The sequence below is a fragment of the Diadema antillarum genome, unplaced genomic scaffold (assembly GCF_040938485.1).
Source record: "Diadema antillarum isolate AM-2024a unplaced genomic scaffold, OU_Dant_1.0 seq00000318_RagTag, whole genome shotgun sequence".
Lineage (NCBI taxonomy): Eukaryota > Metazoa > Echinodermata > Echinoidea > Diadematoida > Diadematidae > Diadema > Diadema antillarum.
The window spans coordinates 157,312-174,671 of NW_027271337.1; the positions used below are offsets into that span (position 1 = coordinate 157,312).

The window sequence follows — 17,360 nt, forward strand, 5'->3', positions numbered from 1 at the left end:
TCAAATTACAGCTGTAGCTTTTTATGTACCATGTTTGCAAGTGTGACTCAGTCAACGGCTTGCCACATTCGTATATTCTGCTCAACGACACACTGGCTTAAACTGATCGATAAAATCGCCAAATGCCACAGTACAATGAAGGCGTTTTTTGCAGTTCCAATCCTGTCACATTTGGCTTGCATTTTATGTTGTGAATGTCTCTCAGACATTCATTATTCCTAGTGAATTTGCTTGTAAATTCTTAGCTTCTGTCATTGTTTTGTGTGCAAAAGTCATGGCTCTACTTTAGCTACTGGTTATTTGAAAGAAAAAAACAACAAAATAGATCTGTCACCAAATTCACATCAAAGCTTGGCAGTTTCTCTACAACTTCACTCATTCATGCCCATAGTAACAAAACTCGAGGAAAATTACAAGGATATGACAAAATGCATTACACCTGTATGTTTTTCAAAATCGTGACTATGTTGCTATCTCAATATTGTAGCACACAGGGGGTTTACACCATGACACATAAAGAGTTATTAAAACTCTAAGCTTCCATGTTCATATCTCTTCTGCTCTGGAGCTGAATCTTACAGTATGCCTTCTCTTATATATTTTATTGAGAGAATTAAGTGTAATGTTTCACAACATTTTGGGGTGATTTTGAAAGACAATTCTACAGCTTTATTTCATTGTATTTGGTCCTAGTTACAATACTTTCAAGAAAACTGCAAACGGAGAGAGAGAGAGAAAGAGAGCAAGAGGGTGCGAATATGTTTATCTACAAATGAGTATATGAATATAAGAACGACCCAAGTCCATTAGAGAAAATTTAGGAAAAATGGAAATTAATAAAAAATTCCCTACTCCCTTAAGTGTTTTCGGTTATTGGGGTGTTATTGATTCAAATTTGAATATAAAACAGTCACTTGAATGATTATCTGTATTTGCATGACTACGTAAATGTCCTTCAAACGCGATAGCCAAATTTGGACTTGGGTCGTTCTTATATTCAGGTACTCAAATGTATTTATATGTCCAGTTGACATTATTTCAAAGATGATTGGTCACCAAGTCTGCTCATATTTATTTTTTTGTTATGCTTTGAACTGCCTTTGAAAAGTGTCAGAGGCATTATAATTTTGTAGGTCTGCAGTTTGATTTATGATATGAATATATGAAAATGTAAACTTAGATAAGTCTATACTTATGCTGGGAGGCTATGCATGCAATACTGCCTGGGAAGAGATGTTATCCCTAGCTGTTACCATGGTTGCGATGATAAACATCACAAGGGTGTTCTTTCTTCTTTGACAAGTACTGTGCGAGCTACTGTATATTTGTAAATCAATAATTTCATACGAAAGGCTGAGTGCTGGGAATTTAACAGCTATCTGACGTGAGATTCTTCTTCAAATAACCACTGGTAATGAGGAGTCAGCATACAGGCAGGCACACACACTGGTAGTTATCCTGGTAATGGATATTCACCTCCGTTCAGTTGTACCTGTATATCCACAGACACTCGACCAATCATCGCTCGACGTGTGTATGGTATCATTTAGAATCATCAAGATCCCTCCCCCTTTCTTTAGAAAACGTTAGATCGAATAAACCGCAGGGGTTCAGAACGATTCTGAATGTCATCTGGTAAATGAACCCATCGGACAGAATTGCCTCTGTGGCCTCAAATTGCCTCTGCCGATTGTCATTCCAATATTTTTGGGCACATTACTTTTATATGTGGACATCATGTAAATAGATAGCCATCCATGCACTCAGGAAGATGAAATGAATGCCTGAATGCACAAAGTTCCATTCAACTGAGCACAATGTTAATTTGCTGTAGTACTTGCATGTAAGAAAAAAAAATTGGGACAATTGATTGTCATCCATTATTGTGTCCCTGAGGAGTGCCGCTCTTGTTATTGCTTTGGGTTGGTCCTCTGCATGGGATCTCACATTGTTGCCAACCGGGATCAGAGAAGTGCGTCATATTTTGCTGGTAGGATGGTTAATGTGCTGCCCCTTGCTGGCAATCAAAAGGTAGGAGAAGTGGTCTCAAATATATGTCTTTGGCCATAGACAGGTATTGTTCACCCAATATCTGTCACACAGTACAAGCCAAAATGTCATTGTATTTTTCCTTTTTGCAGGCATGTCTTTGTTGGTGGCTGCTTCTGATTGCCATTGTCGACATTATTGCACCATGTTATACTGTAAAAAAACAGTATTTTCATGGCATGACATTTTTGCAAATTTGAGCTGACGACCTTTTTTGCCATATGAAATTTTTGCGAGATGCCTCTAACATTCAAATGCATCTAGTGTAGGCAAGAACTTCCGCGTGCATTTTAATTTTGCGAATCTCGGCTCTAGCGAAATTCACAAAATTAAAATGCACATGAATATTCCTCATTTTACAGTATAAATCATGTTAAAGCTTATGCTATAAACTCTCATATTACGTAATAATCTGAGTGAGGGCGCCCTAACATTTCATTTCTAGCAGTAGGACGCCCTTTTTATGCCATACAATTATCTTTTTCAAAATTGTTTTGACATGTTATCACCACATTTATTCACACATGTTCTTGTATCCCAGAAAGGTCTAGATATAAATGTTGTAAAGAATCTATCATCTTTCAGTTGATGTGATTTTTATGCCAAAAAGCATTGGTACATTTTTCATTTTATAAACAAAAGTGTGTAACAATTACAAACCACATTTGGAACATTTTGGGGCAATTTCAGATTTTATGGACCAAATGTTGGTCTAAATGTAGATAAAGCATTGTACCTTCTCTACTCAGGATGAATGTATGACTTCATGAATTTAACAACACGCGAAAATGTTGTCATGCGGTAGGCTAATAGTACACTTATGATATCCTCAATTTCGATTCGCGTAACAACATCTCGCAAAAAATGTCCCAGACCTCCTCATTCGCGAAAATAACAGCCTATACAGTATCATTTGCATGTAATTTAGATTACTCATAAGCTATGGAATTGCCATAATGAGCAGATAATCTTAGAGTAAAAAGATTCAGCCTTTGTTGTACTGCTACAATGATTATGCTAGACTATGTAAATTTATGCACACAATTTATAGCCTGTTGCACAACTGTATGAAGCTCATTGCAGTCTGCATGGAAATGAACATGGGTGGGTCCACCACAACTTCCTGGCCTTTGAGAGGGCTTTTCTCATTGGTTGAAAGTGGTGAAAGCTTTTTCTTCACTAGATATCATTTCTTTATACTTCCCAGCCAATCACAAACGAGTTTACAGAGCTGTAGCCCCCTAGCCCCAAAACCCCTAACGTGCCAGAGGTTTTTACCTAAAGCTAGAATGTTTCGAAATTGGACCGACAATGAAATTTAAAACCGCCATATCTCTGAAACTATTGACTGTTTTGAATTGAGTTCTACACAACATATATCAAGAAATGTTTGTTCTTTCATGTCATGTAGTCAGTTTGCCATAATTTCTATCTGAACATGAAATATTGCAGAAGTAATTGATACATCAAAAAAATTATTAGAAATTTTTGTGTAGTATGGAAAAAAAGAGTCAGTCGCAGTTTTTCTTCAATAGAACGCTCCCTTGACTCTGTGAGAAAGTTTTAGAGCAACATCTCCTCTTTCAAATGATAACAAAATTGCCTTCTAGAATTGTATGATTCCAAAGATACTAGCAGTTTATTTTGTCTTAGCAATTTCTCTTTCTGCCTCAGTAATTCATTCCCAAATGTGACTTCTTTAGTCCCAGATCCTGTATTTGCAACTGAAGTAATGTCCCTGGCCCTGGAAGAGTGTCTTTTGTCCACTTGAGAAGGAAGAACCTACTAATCCTCCTTTTGTCTCAGCGGACAGGGGGCGGGCGTATTCTATTGAAATCGGCTGGCCTTTGTCCGCGCGTAATTCCTATGCTAGCGTGGGGGACGATTAGTGACGTTTACCAAAACAAAAGGATGAAAGACTTGACCGCCGAACGAAAGCTGACCCTCTTTCAGGGACAAAATCAAAGCAGCTTCCCGCAGGACAGCATCCAAGTGGAACAATGCGAGTGGAACCGCATAGACAATACACGCAGATTCAATAGCATACACACGCGTGGTTTACCAATGAGACTTTTGGTCCATACACATCCTGCGGAGGGTGCGCTCACTGCGGATTTTCCCGACGTGAAAAAAATACATCTAGCTGAAAAATCATGTATTTACTCAAAAATTTCCAATGTAAACATGGTCATATTTTCAGTGGAAACGATGGTTATACTAATCAGCTACCAGTACATATCATTGGCAGTTTCTTGGTGTAACACATTACGGTACCACAATAACTTAAATGATCAATGCTTTTCTCGCTCTTCTTAGTCGCCGATCGGCGACCATGGCACGTCAGGACTAAGGTCGCCGTTCGGCGACCATGGCACGTTAAGAGTTAAGATTAGGATCTGTGAATTAGAGGTGATTACAATTGGCTTTTGCAAACTGGTAGTCAACTTACAGCCAATTATATCAGATTCTGCTCTTGATTGATGTTGGGTTCAAATGCCAAACCTGTCCACTGGTTCTTTTCTCTTTGGATCACTGATCAGTGCCTTACCTCTTTACAATACCAGCACTGTTTTTCTCCCCACCCCACTCTCTCTCTCTCTCTCTCTCTCTCTCTCTATCTATCTCTCTATCTATCTATCTATCTTTGTTGCTTTGAAAAAAATAGAAATATATCTCCTGGTGATTTGTCAATGTTATAGAAACAAGGTGATTGGAAGATATATTTACAAGTGTATTGTGAGTGAATTGGTAGAAAGTTGCATTTTGTTGGAGTCCTTTCGTCTTTTTCTCTTTATCATATCTCTACACCCTCTCAGGAGGCAGGAAAATCTTTTATCTTTTCTTTTTTTTTTTTGTAGAGAGGTTTCTTTGAAAGTATCCCATAGGCATTGACTGCTTCATGCACATCACTAGCTTTTCCCTGTTTTAATGTTTCAGTCGATGTGGCATATATTTGATATCTTACGACAGACACATACAGCACTTGGTGTTTTGCATGTATGGAATATTGTATTTCAAATTTTCCCGCTTTGTTCAAGTTGTTCTGAAAATTCAGGTGGTGAGCGTTTCAAGAGTCAGCAACCTTGTGCCCATGATTTCCATTAGGTCAATTATTCACATATATAGCTAAAAATAAAACAAAACAAAGAAGAAAACTTAGAAGAGCCCTCAAAGAGCATAGACCTCTGCCAAGCAGCTTATTTCCGCCGTATATTGTCCTGCAAACCAACACCAGCAAACACATTATATATTCTCATAAGCATATTGTATGGCAGCACAGGGAGAGCAGATGTGAATGATTCAAATAAAAGAAAAATGCTTTAGATGGTGTATATGCTTCATGAAGCAAATGGTATGCAGTGTGCTTTTGGAAATCTCTGGGATGTACATGTATGATACCAGTGAAGGCTCTCTTGTCAGAGTCCCAAAGTCTTATTGTACAATTGTATGATATGCCATTGTGCTTCTAGGGAACATTTTGATTTTTAGTTCCCAATCCCCCAATTGTGTACATGCAGAGAGACACTACCAAGGTACAAAGTATTCTTTGCTGGGCTTCCCTGTTGCAGTTAGGTGTGATTATATCTGACGCTGACATTTGACACCAAACAAATTTGATTGAAGTCTTTTGAATAATAAAGGGAAGACTTTTTTTGAAGAGACACACTACATGCTGCCATAGACTTAAGAGCATAAGATGTGAGCCCATGCCTCCATATTCATGTGTCATGTACAATGAAAGAAAGGGGAGGGGGAATTTGTTATCTCGTTAATGATAGCTACATTTTGTATTGCTACATTGTTTATTTGCTAAATACTAGTTAGATATGCAAGAGTTAAGGTAAAATAGCCAAAAGCAAGCTTATGTGAAGGTTTCAGCTGCTAAGGTTATTATGCTGAGGGGAAAAAAAAAGGAAGGAAGGAGGTCAGCCAGCTCAGCAGTTCCTGTGTCATTGGATATGGATACCAGTGAGGCAGCTAGTTGTTGTGATATCTGTAAAGATATACAGTGCAGGATAAACAGAGTCATGACTTCCTGTTTTCTCTCATGATTTCCTGTTCTTCCAGATCATGTGAGGAAAGGCAAAATGCAAGATCAAGGTTGTAAAATAGCTTCTGAAGCAAAACTATTTTTTTTTTTTTTTTGCTCTCAGTGCCCGACTTCCATACATACACCTGTGTACATGTAATCCTAATGCTTTTTTTTTTTTTTGCTGTGTACTCTGTAATGTTAAGGCAAAGTTACAAAAAATTGCTGAGAACTATTGATGCTCTGTATTATTTTACAATTCATTTCTCTTTGTACCTAGGGAAAAGTAGAAATCTTGTAGCATCTATACAGTTCTGATGTTTATATAGCAAGGTACCGGTATATGAAGTAATAAATGAGGCAGACTAAAGTTTAAATGAAGTAAATGCATAGTTGTTTTTTTTTTATTTTTTTTTTATTTATTTTTTTTTATAGATTTTAGATCAATGTATTTAGGTTTATTTGAATCTAAATTGCAAATATATAGTTATCTTTAGCTTGTGTCTAGAATAGGTATCAGGTTGAAATGTGATTAAGAGAAATGGAATTCCCACGGGAACACCCATATATGCTGTATATGATGTTTTTTCTTTTTTTTTATTTGAGACAAGGGGGGAAATAGATGAGAGTACCTTTACAGCATGACATTGGACAAGCAACAATGTATTTTTGATATGCCAAGGGTCATGTCAGGCAGGATATACTGTAGCATGTGATTTCATTGGTGTACAAACTTCCTCTTTTTCACTATATTATGTTCGGCATATGAACTTCCTGATGCAATATATCTATATGCCTCATCGGAATGTGCTCACATTTGGATGGACGCCAAGAGTGTGAAGTCAAAGCTGAACAAAACTTAATCAAGTTGTTTATATTCTGCCATGGCAAGCAATAGGTATTAACACCTATTGTTACAGCTTCTGTAAAATAGTAATGTGGGCAATGGCTGGAGGAAAACCAATGCAAGAATGTGGACATTTTTTTTCCCTTGCCAGCAAGAAGTTTGCAATGAGCGACAGTTGGCCACAAAGGTGTAAGTACAATGCTGATCTACATAATAGCAATCAGAGAAATTTTAGCAGAAGTGAGAGAATGTCAATATTGTGTGATGTGGCATTTCTATTTAAAAAAAGAACAATAGGGATAGGGATGTTGGTTTATAAAACAAATAGCACATGACACAAAAATGTATGTCTCTGTCTGTATTGCACGTTGGCTCCCATAGGATGGCTCTTTGGTATGCTCGATGGCCGCTCGGGCCTCTTCCCCAAGGAGATGGTCATTTCAGCCCCTGGTCCGCAGACACTTCGGCAAATCAAGGTCAGTTGTACAATGTTCTCCGTCATGGTTTTATATTGATGTACATTTCTATCCCACCCCCTGATCTTGGTCCATGTTTGTGTCACCTTTTATGTCTATGTCTTCTCATTGTCTGCTCTGTTGTCTGATTCTCTATCTGTCGATGACTCTCTATGTCTCCTTATATTGTATGTTTGACTTTCTCCGTCTATGATGTATTCCTTAATTTTGATATTTTATCTCTCTTTTCTGTGTCTCCTTGTGTCATTCTCATGGTTCTTTTTTTTCTCTTGTTCTGTCTGTCACTCTCTTCATCTTTTGATATGTCTTCCTTTTATCTTCATGCTATCTCTCTATCTTTATCATTATTATTCTGTTATTTCCAGTCTTCCTTGCTCCCCCTTCCTTATTGGTAGGGAATTGATAAATGTCTGCATGAGAGTGCATTCCCATGCCTACTTTTCATTTTACATGTGAAATTAATCAGCACCCATAGAGAGATCCTTTCATATATCAATTGTAATTCATGTGATTCACATGTACTCTATTTTTTCTGATATTTTCAGACTTAAGTAGCAAGAATATTATACAACTGTAGATACTATCAAACTTGCTTTGTATCTTTTGAATCTGTGCTAGTGAATTTGTTAAAGGCAGGAAAATTATTAGCCAGAACACCTGTTTCTAAATTTTTGAGATGATAGTAGGTTGATCCAAAAGGAAAGAAAGAAAGAAGGAAAAAAAAAAAAAAGAACTTCATTATCATATTCTGGCCCCATAGTGGTGAAGTTTGCATTTAGATAATGTTTGTTGTTTTCTTCTTTCAAAATTTTGATATTAAGAAAAAAAATGTGTGTCATTTTCTTTAATAGTTTAGTCCAGCCAAAAATTCAAGTTGAATTTTGACACCAAATGATAATTTTACTTTATACCAGAATGTCAGTTTGATTGTATCAGAGAGAGAAAGAGAGTTGAATTCATCTTTCAGCTCTGTGTTCAATATGTCCATAAGTCCAGTTTATCAATAGATATGTTTGCTCTGCATATCTTATAGTATTGTTCTACATGCATGCTACAGATTGTCTCCCCCCCCCCCCACTATCTTTTTGATCAGTTCAGTATGCATGTACAGCATTGTTTATAGATCTTTGACTGTAGATGGCGCTGCACTCACTTTGAATCATGGAGCATTGCATGGCAAACCACAAACACATTGTGTTAGTAGATACCCCCCTCCCGCACAGCACCATACCAGTAGTGCATTTCCACCAGCAGTCACATACTGTAAACGTGGAAATTTTCGCGGTACATTAATTTTCGCGGATTTCGCGCTACGCTCGGCTAGCGCGAATTCAAAAACGCGCGAATATATCTTCACAATTTTCTACGCACATTTTGAACGGGATGAATTGTGTGCGCTTCATCGATGATCCTGCTACGTAGTACAATGTACAGGCATGTTTACGCTACTAGTACTGTGCGAAGAGACGATACCCTAGATTGCTGTGTACTGTAGCATGCATGTGTGCACCGCACGCATCGATGCTACAGTCCCCCGTGACTACGGTACTAGAGTCACAGCTGTACTACGTATTTGAGTGCTTGTACTCGCAGTCGAGCCGCTCGCTACGTCGCTTGTCGTACGCTGGCATAGCAAGCTATGTAGCAGAGGCTTTGGATGAAAGCAGTGAATGTGTACTACAGTAAAGTAACCTGCTGCGGAGCGCGAATTTAAGAACCCGCGAATACGTTTTCGAGCCGCTCAGCGCGAAAAATTAATCGCGCGAAAATATTGACGTTTACAGTACATTTCCTGAAGTTATAATGGGAGGGGGGGGGGGGAGGGATATGACCTCTCTTTTTGTTTCATTCTAGGTGCAAATGCCTTTTGAGAACATGCAATAACAACTAATTCTTCGGAGCTGTAATTCTTACGCTTGTTGTGTGTCTCACTCTAAAGTTGTGCATTGAAGTCATGGGACCGAAACCTGAATTGTGGTACTATTCAAGTGTACATACAAAATTGGAATCAAATTGAAGTGATCCTTTCTTCTCTTTTTTTTTTTGTCTTTCTGTGCAATCAATCTAATATTTAAAGTCAGCTTATGAATTCTTGTTGGAATTGAAATTTCCCTGAAATTTCATCTTAAAAGATGATTCCCTTGAAACCAACTGCAGTAGAAAAATCTTCGGTCATGCTACTTACATGTTCAAACATGCACCCATATGTGGTTTTTTTTTTTTTGGTTATTTCAATTTTTTTTTTTTTAATGTTGGGACTGCTGGGAATTAAAATATACATCTTTGCCCAAAATCATGTAGATCCATATGTTCAGAAAAGAGCATGTGATACTGTGAAAAATGTAACAATATATCCTTTTATCATAATTTCTGGCGAGGATTCTTCTCAATAAAAAGTCAAATTGGTCCAGATTTGATTTCGGAAATATGTTTTAGCAATATGCCACAGAACATACGTGGATCAGAGGACAACATTTTTGTAGTGAATCCTGCCATTTCCTCTGCATGAACCATAGTCTGGTTTCATCAACATCCATGTAGGAGAGTTCTAACAACTCACTGTCTTTTCCCCACCTCATGTGCATGGCGATCAGGCCCAGAACCGGGTTAACATCGAGTCCAGGATGCGTGAAGAGGTAAACGAGTTCATAGACCTTAAAAATTCCATTCCGCGTTCAAGTAGATTGTGAGAGATAGAATGAAGTAAAACAATTATTGTATACATTAATATTTTTTTTTTCTTTACTCATTTTTCCACCAATGAATATTTTGCAAGATTTTCATTTTCAAAAATTTTGTGAGTCAGGTGCCATTTGCAAATTTAGATACATTCAAAATTATTCACGCTGATCTTGACCGTGATACAATGTGCACGCATAAATTTCTCAATTCATTGCTATGTGCCGTTAGTGCGAACCTAACCACTCGTAAACATTTTGGAAAGTCCCAATTCCCCCCCCCCCAAAAAAAAAAAAAGAAAAAAAAAAAGACTCACTAAATGCATGGCATATACAGCGAGTGGGCAATGAAAGTTTTACAAATGTCAGACCAAATATGGATATGAATTTCAAAGTTTCATATGTTTTCAAAAACAGTGATGTCAATCACTGTCCACTGCCTCAAATTCCATAAAGTTACAATGACATGGCCTCATAAGTATCTTATTTGCTTACTAACTGAAATCTTCAGTGAAATTCCCATATGTGATGAGAATTTAAGAAGAGGAATTGTATACTGCACTCCAAAGTGATACAGAAACATGACAATTTAGCATTGACAACTTTGTGAAGGGGGCTTTTAGTTTTGTAGTCCATGAATTGACAGAGAAAAATGATTTCGTTTTTCCTATGAGATGCATATGACTGGGAGAGTATTGAACCAGTTGCATCATTACTTTTATTTAATTTGCATAATTGGCATCAATCAAGTGACATCACTGCTTTATGAAAAGATATTGGATTCAAAATGGCATAAAGTTTTATATTTTTTGCATACTGTCAAAAATTCTGTAACTTTGTTATTTTTATCCGAATCTAAGAAAGTTTTAATGCTCCATCATGCCTTTACTCATCTTGTTGAAAATCGACTTGAACCCAGAGTGGAGTGTCCCTTTCAATCAGATACATATGTATATGTATGTATCTGTTACCCAATGTGTTGGATTTTTAAGTGCTTTTCCTTCTTTTACTTGGATTAAAATGATCTTGACGCTACACAACAAAATAAATGTTAGAAATTGACACCATAGGGCAGGGTAATTGATGTCTTTTCATATAGGCAAAGTTTGTTAACATTTTGCAAAGTGGAAGAGATTCCCAAGATCAAATATAAACAACAGGCACTTACAGAATCAATTTGGGGATAATTTCTTGTCTTCACAAAGTAATGAGATAATTCTGTGCATTCATTCAAACATGAGAGACTTCACCTATTATTCATTTCTCTAGTCTTCACACATTTGCATGACACACATATCTATCCCTATCACCAATATCCCTACCTAGGCAGTCTCATGCAGCACCTCATACCCCGAGCAATGCATGTTCAAATGTCTTGAACCTCCAACATTACAAGTAACATAGTGATGTAACTTCTTTCAGGCTGGGTTCTTAAATCTGCAAAGAGGCAGAAGTTCCTGAGCTGTAAATGCATAATTTGCATCACACATACAAGTATATGTAATATTTTTGCAATCAATATTGTCATACACTGTTGCAGTCATTATTTCTGGCAGTTCAGGACTGCATGTGGAAAACTACTGCCAATTTTCACACACCTGACATAACGTACATGTACATTGTACATTGTACACTGTATGACATGTATACATGAATGTATACAGACAGTCAAAGATGTGTAGACACTCTGCCTGGTGGGAATTTTTTACCCATCAATAACAACAATATTTTGATTGCAATCAAGTAGAAAATCATCATTCATAGAATTGATACACAAACTGGGGTACCTACCTGGATTTTGATGAATACAAGAGTGCAGAATAAACACATTCCAGTACATAATCCATTCCGTTGGTTGGTACAGCTGTATCATTTTGGCTACATTGTAAAGCTGTGTTCCTTCACATGCAAAATTGCACGGTACTCAATGGCACCCCACACATGATGAGATCATGACAAATCTCAATGCACGGCAAGATCATCACTACAGGGCGTCATACAGGAACATTCAATACAAGAGTTTAGCATACATTATGAAACTTTGGCTGAATCTGATATGCAGTGTTTTATTTTTCTTATCCATGTCGACATATATGAATCACTATTTACTTTCCAGAGGTTTCTTATATCTTTGTCTATTTTTATTTATTTACTTATTTTCATTTCTTTATTTATTAATTAACTTTTTTTTCCGTTTATTTATCTTCATTTATCTGTTTATTTGTTAAGTTATTTTTTTTCCATTTATTTAACTATTTATTAAGTTATTTTTTCCATTCATTTATTTATTTATTATTTATTTATCTATTCATTTATTTATTCATTTTTACTGATAGACTAAACCCCAATGTTCATTTGTTTTTGATGTCTGATTAGGGATAAACATCATTATTATTTGTGTATGTGTATGTGTCTGTGTGTGTGTGTGTGTGTGTGTGTGTTTGTGTATGTGTTGGACACTCATTTGCAAAATGCAAATCAACATCAAGATATGCTGGATACATTGATGTATTTTTTTAATTGGTTTTCCCATTAAGTTGCAGTATTTTAGTATCTCCCACTTCATATAATTTGTTTTTGATGGAAGGTTGATGTCTTATTTGCTTCATACACAATTCTTTTTTTTTATTGCGGTAACCAGCAAAATATGATTTGTTTTTATTCAAACAAAAGTGATATTTCCCTTCCATTTTAATGCCATTTCTGATTCATAAAGGATTTTCCCCCTATGTTTTTGAGCCATTACATTGTGATAAGTTGACAAGACTAATAAGGGTAGCTTTTAGGATAAGTTTATTGGAATACACTGTATCTTATATTTTATTTCCTTGTTGTTGTTGTATGTTTGAGACAGGATTCAGGTAAATTTTCCCTGCTGTCAACTGATTATGGCAAACCTGCATCTGCGCTTACAGGCCAGGTATCCGATAATCAGTGGTAATGGACTTTGAGGCCCCACCTGCTCACCTTGTTTATTTTTGTTTTTGGTTGTTTGTTTGTTTTTTGTTTTTTCAATAATTTCCTTGTATCTATTCTCTCACAAACACAGCAGGGCCTGCAGCCCCGTGTGGAACAGCCACCTGCCACGGCTGTACCAAATGAGGACCAGAAGCGGTTCTCCATGCCTGAGTTTGCTAGCAAGTACTTCCGGGAGAGCTCTGATAAGTAGGTCCAGGACTGTTTTGTTGTTGTTCTTCTTCTTTGTAAGCTTTTCATGCCACAGTGTCAGTGCAGTTTAATAGATGATTTAATAAACTACAAGCAGAAACATAAAGCTAGCAAATAGAATCAAGAAAGTTGCAAAATGGTGAGATTTTTCTCTCACAATCTGTCTCTCTATCAGTTGAATGAATTGATTTATTTACAAATTGTACATTTATTCATTCATCTATCTGCCCATCTGCATATCTATTTATCCATTTTTATATGTTTTTTGTCTATCTATTTGTCTACTAATCTATAGTCTCAATGATTTACTGTAATTCTAACTCTCTTTCCATAATGTAGACCTGTACATATGTATGTCTTTCTGGTGACAAGTTTGTCTGTTAAAAGTAAGGATAAATCCATGCAAGTGTTTAAAAATCTCACACAGTTTAGTCCAGTTGTAGTTGTCAAGAGCCAGAATGGTGTGTTTTAACCTGTTGAAGACTAGTCCTGAGTATACTCTGGCAGGTGTCTATGGAGAATGTGAGTTATCGCAAAATCAGTTCGTCCTTAACAAGTTAGGATGGGTGTAACATCATCCCGGTAAAGGCGTGCAAAGTGAAAATGTGTCATAGGGTGTTTGTTTGTTAGTTTGTTAGTTTGTTTGGGGGAGTATATTTGCCATTGACCCAAATCATGAGTTTAACTCATTGCTCTGAGTTGATTTTTATTTTAATTTTATTCATTTACTCTTTTTTTACATGGTTTGGACTCCCTGTTTGTACATTAAGTATTCCACAATGTGCCATCAATCTGTGACAGTGACTGGTTGTAAAAAACAGTTTATATTGGGTACAGTGTATTTGATCTTTAAATTCTCCCATGAAATGGGAGAATTATTTAGTTATGGTATATGTTTGATATTACTGGTTGTTATGCTAACTGAGACTCATGTTAGTTATTTGGGTGTGTGTGCTATTTTGAATTTTCTGATATAAGTTTTGTTTGTAGTATTATGTTATTTTGTAAATTTAAAATTGGGGGCTGAGAAGGGTTGAAGTAGTTTGACTTATAAAGGGTTATAAAGAATTGATATATTGTATATGTATTGTGTAATAGATTTGTAGGGTGTTGTTTGTTTTCATTGTGCTTATCATAGACGTAATTATGTAATTGTGATGTAAACTCATTTTGTTGCAATGTAATGCCAGTGGAAGCCAAATTTCTATGTCTGACATAGACCAATAAAGAAATAAATGAATGAATGAATGAATGAAATGGGTGTGGGCATATCTTCTGCATATTACTCCAATGAACAAAGGTGTACTCTTGATGCACTGTATCAGATATTATTGACTGCATCTATGGGCTAGCATTTAATGATTCCAATAGGAAGCTAATAGAAACCTGTAAAACCAACAGAAGCCACTAGGACCATTAAGACTTAATAGACATCCTGTTGGTTTGAAGTTTATGGGTTTCTATTGGATTTCTGATGGTGTTTATAGGAAAGTAATTAACTGCTGTGGGACTCAGCACATGCCTATATGATAAAATTCATATAACACTTTCACTGACACCAGGGTGGAGATGTAGAGATGTCAAATCAAGCTAGCATTTTTGTGATGTCATATATTAAATAATCGTCACTTGTTGCATTGCCGTGTTGTAAGTGAATCGATGGTGATGTGATTCTGCAATCCCCTGAAAGTAAATTTCCTTGAAGGATAGTTATCATCATATCAAATTGATTAAAATCATATCAGATTCAGTGACGGCCATGTATCTCATATTTTGTGGTAAGGTTCATCATGCAGAGGAAGAGTGACGGGTCGATCCGCGGTTCTCTCAAGTTCATGGGGTCGCTGAAGAGGTCGCTTCTCAGAAAAGGTGAGAGCAGATTACTGAACATCCATGCCAGGGTGACTTGTAGTTCCCTAGCTACCATGTGTCAACAGCATGTGACCCAAGAATTATTTCTTTTGCAGGAAATGTATTCCTATTTGTCGACATTGCTGTTTGAAAGTGCAATACCACTCCCATGTTAAAGCTTGCTTTTATATGAAGGAAAAATTCAGACAAGCACAGTTGTTAATATTCCTAGGGTAAGATATGACGTGTTGAATGAAAACAAAAAAAAAGAGCTGTAGGTTTACGAAACTTCAAGCTCGATTTATACTGGAAGTGAGGTTGGATGTACATTTTTGTAGATACATTGTTTTGCCATCTCAAGGCCGCACAAGGCTCTCCCTGATTGCCGGCAGTGACATGATGAACTTGGAACAAATACCCAAGCTCTGAAATTCCTACATTATGTTAAGTAGTCCTGGGTAGACAAGATATATAAAATGAAAGTAAGAGATTATTAAGCAGAGGGGTGAAGATGTGGAGTATGAGTTTTCTTCAATTTGTCTCCCTCTGTGCAAGTGAAATTTGTAAGATCGCAACTGCTAATCTATATTTTAAACTGTAGCAAGTTTTTATGCCTCCGCCCGAAGGGTGCCAGAGGCATTATTATGAAATGGGGCCCTGGAATATTTCTGCTTTCTTGTCCACCAACAGAGAAGAAGAAGATGGAGGAGGGAGAGCCGCCTTCAATGCAGCAGTCAATGCAGCAATACATCATGGCCGTTTCCTTCACCAACAGTCCCATCCAGGCATCCCTCATCGAGATCACGGTTCCCGAACTCAACAAGACGGCCCTCGAGTGCTTCCTTGGTGAGTTCATGGTCCATGTGCTATCCATCCATCCATTTACTGTGTGTCACCGTTAACTTTTTATGTGCCATGTTTGCATGCCTGATTCAGTTGATGGCATACCAAGTTCGCTTATTCTGCTCAAATGCACAAACTCGCTCAAAACGATTGATAAATCGCCACTGTATGCCACCATTAAATGCCATCGTACATTGAAAGCGTTTCTAGCTGTTCCATTCCTGTCACATGTACACGTGTAGCTTGCATTCTCTGTGGTGATTGAAGATCAAGCTATGTTCCCTACTGGATTTGTAAGTACTGTAAAAGTGGATATTTTCGCGCGACTAATGTTTCGCGCTCAGCGGGGTAGAAGAGTTTCGCATGTTTTTAATTCTGCGGAATCAAGACGTCAACTACTGGAACATATGGCAAGCAAAAACATTCGCGTGCTTTTATTTTCGTGCTAGTTTCTGGTTGCGCGAAATGCGCGAAAATTTCGACACTGAAAAATTTCCACTTTTACAGTACTGTAAAACGAGGAATTTTTGGCGTGCACTTTAATTTCGCGAATTTCGCGAGCGCCAAGATTCGCGAAATTAGAATGCATGCGAAAGTCCTTGTTTACACTATATGCATTGAACGCCAGTGGCACTTCGCAAAAAATTCATGCCGCGAATATATCATGTTTTACAGTAAATTTTAATGTTCTATCACTGTTTTGTGTGCTAAAGTAATCCCTCTGCAATAATGTAGCTACTGGTCATTTGAGAGAAATAACCATAGGTTTGTCATATAATTTACATCAAAACAAAGCTTGGCATTTTCTCTGCCACTTTGCTCAATATATGTCGAGGGTAACAAAAGTCCATGAAAGTTGCATGGATTAAAAAACAAGCTTTCTCAAAGCATGACTTCACTGCTGTCTCAGGATAATGTGACACACAAGGGGTTTACGCCATGGCGCATAAAGAGTTAAGACCTTGTGCCGAACCTTGTTGTTCATGCCCTCAGCCTGCACCAATACAAGATTTGTTCATCTGTTTTTGATAGGTAGGGCGTGAGGATGAATAACGTTTGAAAGAATAATGGAAAAGGTGGATTATAACTTATAGATGCATAACAGTAAAATAAATCCCATTTATTTTTTATTTATTTATTCAGTTTTCTTTACCCAGGGTAGCCCCATCAGTGGTTTAAACACTGTTATCCTAGGGGGCCCTGCAACAGAATGACAAAATATAACAGTTCAACAAACACAAAATAATAAATCAAGGACATTCCTTTTTACATCATAACATCAGCACAATATCAATATTCTATATAAATGAAAAAATGCAAAGTTAATCGTTGACGATAATAATATACAAACTCATATTATGCTCTTCAGCACATCTTAGTCTCAGTTTCGTACACAAAGAAAACTTACTCTTTATGCT

General features: G+C 37.0%; 1 protein-coding gene across 1 annotated transcript in view; it reads left to right on the plus strand.

Annotated features, from left to right (window-relative positions):
- LOC139730500 (unconventional myosin-XV-like) overlaps positions 1–17,360 on the plus strand; it is a 144,283-nt gene that overhangs the window by 101,296 nt on the left and 25,627 nt on the right. The window contains exons 38-42 of the mRNA XM_071641340.1: positions 7,308–7,402; positions 9,997–10,038; positions 13,130–13,245; positions 15,032–15,117; positions 15,790–15,945. Of these exons, the coding sequence (XP_071497441.1) occupies positions 7,308–7,402; positions 9,997–10,038; positions 13,130–13,245; positions 15,032–15,117; positions 15,790–15,945 (495 nt within the window). The remainder of the gene's footprint in view (positions 1–7,307; positions 7,403–9,996; positions 10,039–13,129; positions 13,246–15,031; positions 15,118–15,789; positions 15,946–17,360) is intronic.